Source organism: Vipera berus (genome assembly GCF_964194415.1).
Source record: "Vipera berus genome assembly, chromosome: 2".
In the NCBI taxonomy this organism is placed as follows: domain Eukaryota; kingdom Metazoa; phylum Chordata; class Lepidosauria; order Squamata; family Viperidae; genus Vipera; species Vipera berus.
Window position 1 is genome coordinate 267,595,480 of NC_138203.1, and position 13,601 is coordinate 267,609,080.

The 13,601-nt window shown below is 42.1% G+C and overlaps 1 protein-coding gene across 6 annotated transcripts in view; it reads right to left on the minus strand.

The window, feature by feature from the left end:
* Nucleotides 1–13,601, minus strand: part of DDR1 (discoidin domain receptor tyrosine kinase 1) — a 90,728-nt gene that overhangs the window by 56,161 nt on the left and 20,966 nt on the right. For 2 of the 6 annotated variants that reach the window (XM_081317763.1, XM_081317762.1), the window contains exon 1: nucleotides 7,575–7,806. The exons of 2 other annotated variants lie outside the window; for them this stretch is intronic. In XM_081317763.1, the coding sequence (XP_081173889.1) occupies nucleotides 7,575–7,639 (65 nt within the window). In that variant the 5' untranslated portion in view covers nucleotides 7,640–7,806. Of the gene's footprint in view, nucleotides 1–5,711; nucleotides 5,822–7,574; nucleotides 7,807–8,298; nucleotides 8,417–13,601 lie in introns of those variants that run through there. 2 more of the 6 variants (XM_081317765.1, XM_081317766.1) reach the window with 2 other exon arrangements.

Below are 13,601 nucleotides of genomic sequence, written 5' to 3' on the forward strand. Positions count from 1 at the left end.
TGCAGCACATTGTAGTTAAGCACAGGGGAAAAGTCGGCCTAGGCCCTAGGCCAGGGGTAGGCAACCTTGGCTCTTTTATGACTCGCGGACTTCAACTCCAGCTGGCTCAGGAATTCTGGGAGTTGAAGTCCGCGAGTCATAAAAGAGCCAAGGTTGCCGACCCCTGCCCTAGGCTTTCGAATCAGTGTCTTTTTTCTCCTCTATTCTTTGTTTCAGCAAACTTCGGCAAGGTCCCGCTGAGAGGTCAGCTCACCCAGATCAACCACAGTCCTTTATAGTCTTTGGAGATCCATTCACATGATCCCCAAATATACTGAAAATGAGTGTAACAGAATAACAGATTAACAGAGTTGTAAGGGACCTTGGAGGTCTTCTAGTCCAGCGTTTCCCAACCTTAGGAACTTGAAGATGCGTGGACTTCAACTCCCAGAATTCCCCAGCCAGCATAGCTGGCTGGGGAATTCTGGGAGTTGAAGTCCACGCATCTTCAAGTTCCTAAAGGTTGGGAAACGCTGTTCTAGTCCAACCCCGCCCCCCCGCCAAGCAGGAAACCCTATATCATTTCAGACAAATGGTTATCATATCTCTTCTTGAACACCTCCAGTGATAGAGCACCCACAACCTTTTGGAGGCAAGTTGTTTGTTCTATTGATTAACTGTTCAAATTGTCAGGAAATTTCTCCTTAGTTCTAGTTTGGTTCTCTCCTTTTTTAGGAAAACATTTGCAACGTGGCCTGCCTGTCTCTGTCTGTCTCTCTCCCCCTTCTCTCTCCTTCCTCCCTCCCCCTCCCTCTTGCCAACCCACCTCACAGGGTTGTTGTTGTGAGGTAAACAGGACGAGGAAGGAATACAGGCAGTTCTCGGCTTACAACTATTTGTTTAGCAACCATCTGAGGTTATAGTTTGTTTTTAAAAAATCTATAGCATTTTTTTTATAAAAGGGCTAGGATGTCAGGATGACATCTTGTAGGATTCTTAGTGATCAACATTTCCTCAAGTGTGCATCTTGGCAATTATTAACCTGGCTTTAAACCCCGTTATAAGCAATAAATGAGTCACATCCAACACATATCACTGTTTTTATTGACTTTCTTGTGGCTCATATTCATTACATTAGGACATAGTTGAGCCACTAACACACCTGGTTCCTATGATGGTAGTCCTCGACTTACAGTCATTCAGTTAGCAACCATCTAAATAAAGCAGGGGTCTTCAAACTTGGCCACTTTAAGATGCTGGCTGAGGAATTCTGGGAGTTGAAGTCCAGAAGTCTTAAAGCAGCCAAGTTTGGAGACCCCTGATCTAAAGTCACAACAGCACTGGAAAAGTGACTTACGACCAGTCCTCATACTTACAACCACTGCAGCAGCCCCACAGTCACATGATCAAAATTTGGGCCCCTGGCAACTGGCATGTATTTATAATGATCGCAATGTTCTGTGGAACTCATGTGATTTTATAATGGTTGCGAATGGCAGTCATGTGATCGCCATTTGCAACCTTCCCAGCTGGCTTCCGACGAGCAAAAGTCACTGAGGAAGCCAGATTCGCTTAACGAATGCAGTAATTCATTTAACAACCATGGCAAAAAAAAGGATCTAAATCCGGAGTGAGTCACTTAAGAGCTACCTTGCGCCTAGCAATGGAAATTTTGGTCCCAACTGTGGTTGCAAACCAAGGACTCCCCATGTTATGCATGTTCTCCACCTTGAGTTATTTATAAAAATAATAAAAGTGGGGAGGGGGAATCATATAAATAAATAGATGGCTTGGACTGCCATACAGTTACAGCTCTCAAACTCAGATTGGGTCCTGGCAGAGGTCAGTTTCCTATACTCTTCAGCAATATGGACATTGCTATCAATCAACAATTTAGACTGGTTAAGAATCAGAACCAAACATTGCACTAGTGTCTGTCTGTCTATCTATCTATCTAGCCATCCATCCACTCACCCACCCTATCATCCATCCATCTACCTATCCATCCCTATATCCTTTCATCCATCAATTTCATCCATCCATCCCACCTATCTAACTATTCCATTCTATTCCAGTCCAAAGTAACGTATCAGTCTTCCCTAAACTTTCCTCAAAGATCACCATCTAGATTCCTAACATCACTCACCAACGGTTTGGTCTAGTGGTGAAAGCACAGACTAAAAAGCAGGAAGCTATGAGTTCAAGTCTTGCCTTCGCCATGAAAGCCAGCCAGTCACCCTCTCCCAGCCTAGCCCAGTTCACAGGGTTGTTTTTGTCAGGGAAACAGGAGGAGGAAGGTGTGTTGAGTATGTTCACCACTTGAGTTATTTGAAAAAATAATAATAATGATGGGACATAAACAAACGAACAAAGAACACAGGGGCAATGGGACATGTAAAATAACACATCTGGAGGGCATTAAGTCTTCCCTATAAAATCCCGCAAGTGTGCTTTGCCCATATAGGTCATACCCAATCTCCACAGTCCTTGACCCAGTGTCCCTGAAGAGACATACACATACACATACACACACACACACACACACACACACACACACAGAGAGAGAGAGAGAGAGAGAGAGAGAGATTCCCAGGAAGTCTCACACACATTATTCAGGAACCAAGCTCATTCTCCCTTCACTGTGCCTTAATCTGTGATTTGGGAAGTGTTTTTTTTGGGGGGGGGAGGTTAATGAAGCTGGCCAGCTGCTCCCACAATCCTTTGCTGGAATGTCCCTTCTAACAGCTGCCTGATCTAAGGCCAGTAACAGCAGCTGACAGACCATAATTTGGGGAGGAGGGTAGACAGTGGGCAATGCAAAAGGCAAGGGGGAATGAATCAAAGCATTGATCAGTGCGCCCCCCACAATGTCCTCTTTAACTAACCCAGGGGTAGGCAACCTCGGCTCTTTTATGACTCATGGACTTCAACTCCCAGAATTCCTGAGTCAGCTGACTCAGGAATTCTGGGAGTTGAAGTCCATGAGTCATAAAAGAGCCGAGGTTGCCTACCCCTGAACTAACCCAAACAACAAAAGCGAAACCTTTACAGTGTTGCTCCGGGCTACAACTAACTCATAGTTTAACACGCACAAAATGTTGCAAGTTTAATCCTTGACCCAGCCCAGGGGTAGGCAACCTCGGCTCTTTTATGACTCATGGACTTCAACTCCCAGAATTCCTGAGCCAGCCAAGCTGGCTCAGGAATTCTGGGAGTTGAAGTCCATGAGTCATAAAAGAGCCGAGGTTGCCTACCCCTGACCCAGCCGGACAGAGCAAGGAAAGTGATTTTTCCCAATTCTGTCATGTTAAACTGGTTAGTAACTTTGCATAGGGGAAATTCCTGAATTTTTCAAGGGCTTTAGGTACGGAGGCGGCTGAGCAGTTAAAAGAAATCAAAGCAATTAAAGAAGCAGGATGTGATTAGGCACGGGGTGGGTGGGGCAGAGAGGTGCCAACCATGCCCCAAAAGGCAACCTGAAAAAGTAAAGCCCTTCCTCATGATCTAAAAATGCTCAATAAAACAAATTCAATAGCAAAGAGGGTGAATTCTCCCCATGAACAGATAATGTCTTTTATTGATTTTATCACTGGATCCTTGGGCTGAGCAAATAGGGCTGTTGCATTGCAAGGCAGGCCATAGGTTAATTAAGCATCAAAAACATCTCAGAAACAACCATCAGACAATTACAACCACACATGGCATCACCCTAGCACACAAATCAACTAAAACCCTAACAGAATAACAGAGTTGGAAGGGACCTTGGAGATCATCTAGTCCAACCCCCTGCTCAGGCAGGAAACCCTCTACCATTTCAGACAAATGGCTGTCCAGTCTCTTCTTAAAAACTTCCAGTGTTAGAGCATTCACAATGTCTGGAGGCAAGTCGTTCCGCTGATGAATTGTTCTAACTGTCAGGAAATTTCTCCTTAGTTTCTCCTTAAAACCCTAGTGAGACCACACCTTGAATACTGCAACCAATTTTGGTCACCATACTACAAAACAGATGTTGAGACCTTGGAAAAAGTTCAGAAAAGACCAACTAAGATGATCAAAGGCCTGGAAACTAAAACAAACGAAGAGTCCAGGGGTAGGCAACCTCGACTCTTTTATGACTCATGGACTTCAACTCCCAGAATTCCTGAGCCAGCCATGCTGAGGGGAAAGGGAGAGGTTTCCAAGCTGAGCCATGCTGGCTCAGGAATTCTGGGAGTTGAAGTCCACGAGTCATAAAAGAGCCAAGGTTGCCTACCCCTGGGCTAGTCTAAAGAAAAGAAGAAATAGGGGAGACATGATAGCAGCGTTCCAGTATTTGAGGGGCTGCCACAAGGCCGAGGGGGTCAGGTTGTTCACCAGAGCACCAGAGGGAAGGACAAGAAACAATGGTTGGAAACTGACCAAAGAGAGAAGCAACCTGGAATTAAGGAGAAAGTTCTTGACAGTGAGGACAATGAACCAGTGGAATACCTTGACTACAGAAAGCGTGGGCGCTCCATCACTGGAGGTTTTTAAGAAGAGACTCGACAGTCACTTGTCTGAGATGGTATAGGTTCTCCTCCTTGAGCAAGGGGCTGGACTAGAAGACTTCTATTCTATTCTATTCTATTCTATTCTATTCTATTCTATTCTATTCTATTCTATTCTATTCTATTCTATTCTATTCTATTCTATTCTATTCTATTCTACTCTACTCTACTCTACTCTACTCTACTCTACTCTACTCTACTCTATTCTGTATAACTTAAGTAAACCAAAAGACCCAGAAGGATAAATTGGAGTCATCTACAACACAGAGTATAAGGCTTGCAATAGCCACCCTGTAGGACAGACAGTCAGGAGATACAACGAAAACCCCTTAAGCGCACAACACATGGACAAGATATTTGGCAACAATGCAGTCAGGAATTTCTCTTATCAGCTATCATAAATAAAGATTAAAAAGGGGAGGCAGAAAAGGATACAACTGAGAAACAAGCTGTTTTGGATATGGATTTTAAATTAAAAAAAAACATACCGGAAAAAGATATTACACAAGACCTACCAGTGAAAGTGATTGGTTTCTTAAGACCTAAAATGGATACAAAAATAAGAAAGCTGAAGAGTGAACTGGAAAACTTTCTTCTCTTTGACTTACAAAAGTCATATGCTGCATTTATGAAGTTCCTTCTTTATTTAAATATATTTATTTAAAAGGTAAAATACAAAACAGAAAAAGAAACAAAACAAAACAAAAATATACTTCCAGCACTAACAGCTCCAAAAAAGAAAAAAAGAGAAAGAGAAAATGAATAAAGTACAGGGAAGAGCAACAATGATGATCAGGGGACTGGAGGCTAAAACATATAAGGAACGGTTGCTGGAATTGGGTATGTGTAGTTTAACGAGAGGGACAAGGTGGCTCAGTGGGTTAGGACGCTGAGCTTGTCGATCAGAAGGTCGGCAGTTTGGCAGGTCGAATCCCAAGTGCCGCGTAACAGAGTGAGCGCCTGTTACTCGTCCCAGCTCCTGCCAACCTAGCAGTTCGAAAGCACGTAAAAATGCAAGTAGAAAAATAGGGACCACTACGGTGGGAAGGTAACAGCGTTCCGTGCGCCTTTGGCATCTAGTCATGCCGGCCACATGACCACAGAGACATCCTCGGACAAGCGCTGGCTCTTCGACTTTGAAACGGAGATGAGCACCGGCCCCTAGAGTTGGAAACAACTAGCACACATGTGCAGGGGAAACTTTACCTTTAACTTTAGTTTAACAAAGAGAAAGGTGAGGGGTGACATGATAGCAATGTTCCAATATCTCAGGGGCTGCCACAAAGAAGAGGGAGTCCAGCTATTCTCCAAAGCACCTGAAGGCAGGACAAGAAGCCACAGATGGAAACTAATCAAGGAGAGAAGCAACCTAGAACTAAGGAGAAACTTCCTAATAGTGAGAACAATTACAGGTAGTTCTCAACTTACAAAAGTTTGTTTAGTGACTGTTCAAAGTTAGAATGGCATTGAAAAAAGTGACTTATGACCATTTTTAACAACCTTTGCAGCATCCCCATGTTCACGTAATCAAAATTCAAATGCTTGGCAAGTGGTTCATATTGATGACCATTGCTGTGTCCCAAGTTCATGTGATCACCATTTGCAAATATCTGACAAGCAAAGTCAACGAGGAAGCCAGATTCACTTCCCAGCTGGGTTACTAACTAATCAACTGTAGCAATTTAGTTAACAACTATGGTAAGAAAAGTAGTAAAATGGGGCAAAACTTACTTAACAAATGTCTCACTTAACAACAGAAATTTTGGGTTCAATTGTGGTCATATGTTGAGGACTACCTGTAATCAGTGGAACAGCTTGCCTCCAAAGGTTGTGGGTGCTCCAACACTGGAGGTTTTTAAGAAGAAATTGGACAACCATTTGTCTGAAATGGTATTGGGTTTTCTGCTTGAGCAGGGGGTTGGACTAGAAGACCTCCAAGGTACCTCCCAAACTCTGTTATTCTGAAAAGAAATCAGTTGTTGGAAAACTATTTAAAGGTTATTCCCTTCAAGATTTCTAAAAGCAAAAAGAAAGAATATAAAAGTGGCTTATTTGATCAAGATTTAAAAGTATATATGATGTTCTTTCCAGGAACTTTTAATGGGTTCATCTTGACCAGAACTGATGACAAAGCTTTAATGATTTGTTTATAGATAATATATTGGAGGAAGAGATTATTTTGTTAAAATATGGATGTTATTTCTGGTATGTGTTAAACTTGCGGAGGAGTTTCTGAGAAAAGACAAGAGAAAATGATAAGAAATTAATTTGTGGAATATTTGAAGGGATTAAAGGTTAACATTTTTAATATGTTGCTGTTTCTGATAGCTCTTAATGGATTTTTCTTGACTCATGAGGCTTTATCTGTTCATAGATAAGAGATACAATAGGGGGAAAAATCATTTTTATTGTATTTTTAGAGAAAATGATAAATGATAAATTACTCTATTAAAAGTAAAGAATTATGAATGATTTATTTGATTAGGGTTTATACACACACATACACATACACATACACATACACATACACATGCATATACATATACATATAAAGGTAAAGGTTCCCCCGCACATGCCTGCTAGTCGTTTCCGACTCTAGGGGCCGGTGCTCATCTCCGTTTCAAAGCCGAAGAGCCAGCGTTTGTCCGAGGACGTCTCTGTGGTCATGTGGTCGGCATGACTAGACGCCAAAGGCGCACGGAACGCTGTTACCTTCCCCCCGTAGTGGTCCCTATTTTTCTACTTGCATTTTTACGTGCTTTCGAACTGCTAGGTTGGCAGAAGCTGGGACGAGTAACAGGTGCTCACTCTGCTACGCGGCACTCGGGATTCGACCCGCCAAACTGCCAACCTTCTGATTGACAAGCTCAGCGTCCTAACCCACTGAGCCACCGCGTCCCCTACATACATACATACACACACATATATATATATATGTATATATATCTGCCTCATGCTGAAAACTAATTAAATCAAAACCCTGGGCTGAAAACATTTTTTAAAAGCCCTACATTTCTGGAGTTAAAGCCTAGCTCATATTAAACCTTGTCTGGATTTAAGAATATTTACTGCAGCCACAAAGTTGGCAGATGTTTTTTTTTTTTTCTTCTTCTCCTCCTCTCCCATGCTTTCATCCTCGTTCTCAACAGCAGCTGAACAGGGTGGGTGTCCTCATTTTGCCCAGCTGGATTTTAACCCCTACAATTCAGAAATCTCTCCAGCTCAGAGTGAAGGGGAGGGGAGTGAGAGAGACATAAGGTGCCAAAGGGGAAAGGAGTTCCAGTTATGTATGAGGAATGCAGAGCAGCTGGGCAGCCACGCCAACCCAGCCAATGGTCCTGTTGGAGAAAGCTGCCAAGTTCAATTGATGCCCCACAGATCTGAGTCCCTGCCAAGAACCAATTAACCATCCGACTGAATTATCCATAGAGCAAAACCCCTAAGATTGCCTGAATAACATGAACTGAGGTGCCTCCCAGCAATCAAAACCCAACTCTTTGAATTGTGTGTGTGTGTGAGAGAGAGAGGGGGGGTGGGGTGGGGTGGGGGGGGGGTTAGTGTCTTGTTCAACCACAGGTCTCCTCCTCCTTTCTCCTTTGTGTTCTATGGCGGAACTAGAATTCACAATCTGACAGTTGCTAGCCTGATTATTAAGGGATTATTTCTCATGCCTCTAAAGAATCCCATTTCTTTTTTTTACCATGGATGAATTGCAAATTCAAATCTATTTGAACGCTCCCATCTATGTTGGTGGGTTATTAATTTAGGGTTAATAATTTAGTAACTGAGTTACCCAGTTTGTCATGGGTGCTAAGAATTATTTGCTACAGAAGATTCCTGGTGCACCCACATGTATTCATTCCTCCTCGCCAGATGTGATTTGTATCCATATCCATCCTACATTTATTTCTCTTTGGGGCAATTAATATTGAGACCGACAGAAGAGGAGGAGGAGGAGGAGGAGGAGGAGGAGGAGGAGGAGGAGGAAAGTGAGTGAGAGAGAGAGAGAGAGAGAGAGAGAGAGAGAGAGAGAGAGAGAGAGAGAGAGAGAGAGAGAGAGAGAGAGAGGTTTTTAAAAGATATAAACTTTAAATCTTTAAACCCAAAATGTGATTATTCCAGTAACCTGCAGCCAGCTAGGTGATTGTATGTTAGACTACTTGTATTTTCTTGTAACCTTGGGTCTTTTAATGTTCTTATTTTGAATCCCGCTTCAGTGTTTTAAGATCATTATACTGCTTTTAACTGTTATTGTGTTGGCAGCCATACCTATAGCCATTTTTAGTGAGATAGGCGGCTATATAAATTTGCTAAATACACAAATAGGGAATAAAAAAAGGAAGCATTAGCTAAGTTTAATTACACAAATCCCGTTTATATTATTTCTCCATACCTTTTCATTCTTGTTTTCAGTATACCCATATCCTTCTTTCATATGCTTGGTTTTTGGTTTTTTTCTAATGCTTCGTCGTTTTTTTAAATGTCTCGCATCACTCATTCTGAGCATTTCATTAACACCATCCAATTATTTTACAGATATATTCCTTCATATATTTGCTTTATGATTCATTCTTTGTATGACCAAACCACCTCACTGTAACACACACCCATTCAGCATCTATTCACTCGCTCAATTACATCCAGCTCTTAAGTAACCTATTCCAAATGGATTAAACTTTCTCTTGACGCATTTTACTCTCCCTTTTTTTTAACCACAAAATGGGCAGCAGCACACACACAAACACACACACACACACACACATACAGACACCTTGGCTTCTTCTGACAAAAATTCATACAGACCATTTAAGAGTCATCCTTGACTTACAACAGTTGATTCAGTGACCCTATGAGGTTGCGACGGCAGTGAAAATGTGACTTATGACCATCTTTCACACTTATGACCTTTGCAGCATCCTCAGGATCACGTGATCAAAATTCAGACACTTGGCAACTGACTCATATTTATGACAGTCGCAGGGTCCGGGGTCCTTTAATGGGGAAGCCAGATTAACTTAGCAACTATAGTACTAACATAACAACTGCAGTGATTCACTTCACAACTGTGGCAAGTAAGGTCGTAAAATGGGACAAAACCTAGTTCACAAACATCTCACTTAGCAACAGAGGGTTTGGGTTCAATTGTGGTCATAGGTCGAGGACTACCTGTACTACTCATCATCTTTGTAACAGCGGTTGTCTTCCAATACCGCCATACATTTCCCCGTCTTTAGTAAATATTCTGCAAAGGTATTCAAATTCATCTGCTTGCTTTTTTCATTATGTGTGTATAACTTGCAATAGTCCATTTTATTTCCCTGGGCAAATCCAATCATTTTTAATACGTTCAATTTTTAGATTTGGCACCTTTTTGCATTACACTATTTATCTAATATTCCCTGAAAATCGTTTGGGTTTTTAACTAGCAACACAGTATCACCCATTTTTAAAAAAAGCACACACAAGTTCACACTCCCCCTTCTAAAGTCACCATTTTATTTCCCTGGGCAAATCCAATCATTTTTGATACATTCAATTTTTAGATTTGGCACCTTTTTGCATTACACTATTTATCTAATATTCCCTGAAAATTGTTTGGGTTTTTAACTAGCAACACAGTATCACCCATTTTTAAAAAAAGTACACACAAGTTCACACTCCCCCTTCTAAAGTCACCACTTCAATCCCTTATATACATTGCTTCACAAGTACATTAAAAACATCTAAGGGAACAGCTCACATTCTTGTCTTAATCTCTGCTCGGTGTTAAACCACTTGCTAAGTATATCCTGCTCTTAACATGTTCAGCCACCAATCCTGAATTTTATATCCATTCAAAGTACAGATCATATCTATCCACTTTGTCATGCTTTCTCTAAACCCACAAATGTGCCATGAATGATCCTTCTCAACTCACACGTTTCTCAAGGAGCTGACGAACAGCAAAACTGATCTACTTTAAGCCATTTTGCACTTTCCAAATTGGGCTCATTATCACTTCCCTGATCGCTCTGTGAAATGGCTTTGCAAGCATCCTTAAGGTATTATCCCCCATAGGTTTTGCATTCACTCTTCAACAATAAAGACAATGGTAATAAACTGTACACCAGGGGTGTCAAACTCAATTTCATTGAGGGCCGAATCAGCATTGCGGTTTCCCTCAGGGGGCCAAGTGGTTATGGCCAGGGTGGGCGTGGCCTTCTGGGTGGGCGTGGCTAGAGTGGGTGTGGCCTACTGGGTGGGCGTGGCCAACTCTACAACGTTCACATCAAGGGTGCCTATGGGGGCCTGGGCAGGAGTGGGAGAGATCTGAGGGTCTCTGGCAGAAGGAGGGTCTCTGGGCCAGGGCCAAGGCAATGGGGGCCATTCCCTCATTGTTTCCAGGATGGCTTCGCGGGCCACATGAAACCACTTCGCGGGCCGCATCCGGCCCCCGGGCCTTGTGTTTTACATGTCTGCTGTACACTGTTCATGTTAATCCCACTCTGTAGGATTCCTGATCCTATATAAATCTCCCAGAATCATCCTGGAATCATCATCAAAAATAGTCCTTCCAGCATGCTCTCCCCTCCATTTCATACCTAGTAATTTTAGTTTTCTTTTTTAATTTCATCTCCTCAGCGGCAAACAATTTAATCCTTTTCACAAACTTCCCAATTTATCTAAAACTCCTCTGCCTTTTCTTGTCCCTTTTAACCTTAAACATTTGTTGCTCTCTGGCCACATTCTTTGAAACTCTATTTTTCTCTCCATACACCTTACATACGGGTATTCCTCGACTTATTTATTTATTTATTTATTTATTTATTTATTTTATTACATTTATATACCGCCCTTTCCCGAAGGACTCAGGGCGGTTTACAGGGTGATTAAAAAACCAAGATACAAAAGTTAAAAACAAATTTAAAAAAAATTATATTTGTCCCTGCATAAATAAAACCCCAGTTAAAATAAGATTAATCCTCAGCCTGGGCCACAAATGAGCTCAAAAATGTCCATTGCTAAGCAAGACGGGTATTAAGTGAGTTTTGCCCCATCTTACGACTTGTTCTTGCCACAATTGTTAAGGGAATCACCGCAGTTAAGGCAGTAACAGGCTTGTTAAGTGAATCTGGCTTCCCCCTTGACTTTGCTTGTCGGAAGGTCACAAAAGGGGATCGTGTGACCCCCAGGACACTGCAACTGTCGTAAAGATGAGCCAGTTGCTAAGAGTACGAATTCTGGTCATGTGACCAAGCGGATGCTGCAATGGTCGTAAATGTGAAAAAACAGCCATGTCCCTTTTTTTCAATGCCATTGTAACTTCGGACGGTCACTAAACAAAAGGTTGTAAATTGAGGGCTACCTGCAACTATCTCTTTCTCTTGTCCCTGTAAATGTATTTTTGTTATCCATGGCCTTTTGCTGTTCATCATTCCATCCTTTGTCATCCGTCCTATGAAAGGAACTCCCTACAATTCCACAGCTCCCTATGACCATTCTCTCCACACTGTTTCCACATCATCTGTCTTACATCTGTTTTCCATTCGTTCTTTTGGGAGATTAATTTCTAATCGTTTCTCGTGCAAGACTCGAACTCTCTGCAATCGTTCTACTTCCATCCATATTCCTTTCACTTCTGTCCTTTTTGTTTGGGGTCCATTTCTTTCCAGGAACTATTCTCGATGCTATCAAATAATGGCCTGTTCCACATTCAGAACCTCTTAGCGTATCCTCCGTGAACCCTCTCAATTGTTCGTCATAAACAATGAAATCAATTGTTTTTTTAATGTACTCCCTTTTTCATGGGTACACATGAGTCGATTTATGATGAGATCACATATTCGAAGCAGATGTTTTTCTGAGCACCAAAGTGCATCTCACCAAACAGTTCCCATGTTCATTCATTCTTTAATCTCTTGAGCAACCCGATCACTTTTTCTGTCCTCTTTGATCTCATTCCCACTCATCTATTCTTATCATCCACATATTGTTCCCTGGATACTTTCCGTCAAAATTCTGTATGTTTTTTCCCCAAACCAGTTATCTCTCATTGCCATCATTTGTTGGGGTGCACCATGCAACTATAATCAACTTATGAATCTCCACTTTCATACAACCACACAGGACCCATGCCAATTCAGATATACAGGTAGTCCCCATCTTACAACAGTTCATTGTGACCATTTGAAGTTACAACTGCACTGGGAAAAGTGGCTTATGACCGTTTTTCACACTGAAGAGCACTGCAGCATCCCCTTGATCATGTGATCAAAATTCAGTCACTTGGCCACAGGAATTTTGGGTTCCAGTGTACCTGTATCTTGAAGAAAACCAGTAGATCTTCTCATTTTCCTTCCAAAGAGCACATTTTTTTCCAAAATCTCTTGCGCGGTATGAACGGATCTGCTCGTTCAGAAAGTGCTGATCAAAGAAAAGCATCTAATAAAAAGCAGTTCCCTTCACATCCATCTAACCTTTCATTTCACAATCATAGCTTTTGCCAAGTTCTTATGATGAACTTGGCTCGGCTCCACGTACAGAATTTACTACTTAACATAATTTGCTAGTTCTTTTATAGATTTTTTTTGTCCTTCAGAATTCCACAAATACATTCCCCAAATATAGATCACGTCACGTTTGCTGTGATTTACTTGGACTTTGAATCTGAATTCATTTAGAGGAGAAGGTCATTCCTTTCTATTGTCATCAGATCTTATTTCCACGTTTACTGCAAAGCTGATGAGATCTAAATCTCATGGTAAAAGGTAAAGGTTCCCCCGTACATGCGTGCTAGTCGTTTCCAACTCTAGGGGCCAGTGCTCATCTCCGTTTCAAAGCCGAAGAGCCAGCACTTGTCCGAGGACGTCTCCGTGGTCATGTGGCCGGCATGACTAGACGCCAAAGGCGCACGGAGCGCTGTTACCTTCCCACCGTAGTGGTCCCTATTTTTCTACTTGCATTTTTTACGTGCTTTCGAACTGCTAGGTTGGCAGGAGCTGGGACAAGTAACAGGCGCTCACTCTGTTACACGGCACTCGGGATTTGAACCGCCAAACTGCCGACCTTCTGATCGACAAGCTCAGCGTCCTAACCCACTGAGCCACCGCGTCCCTT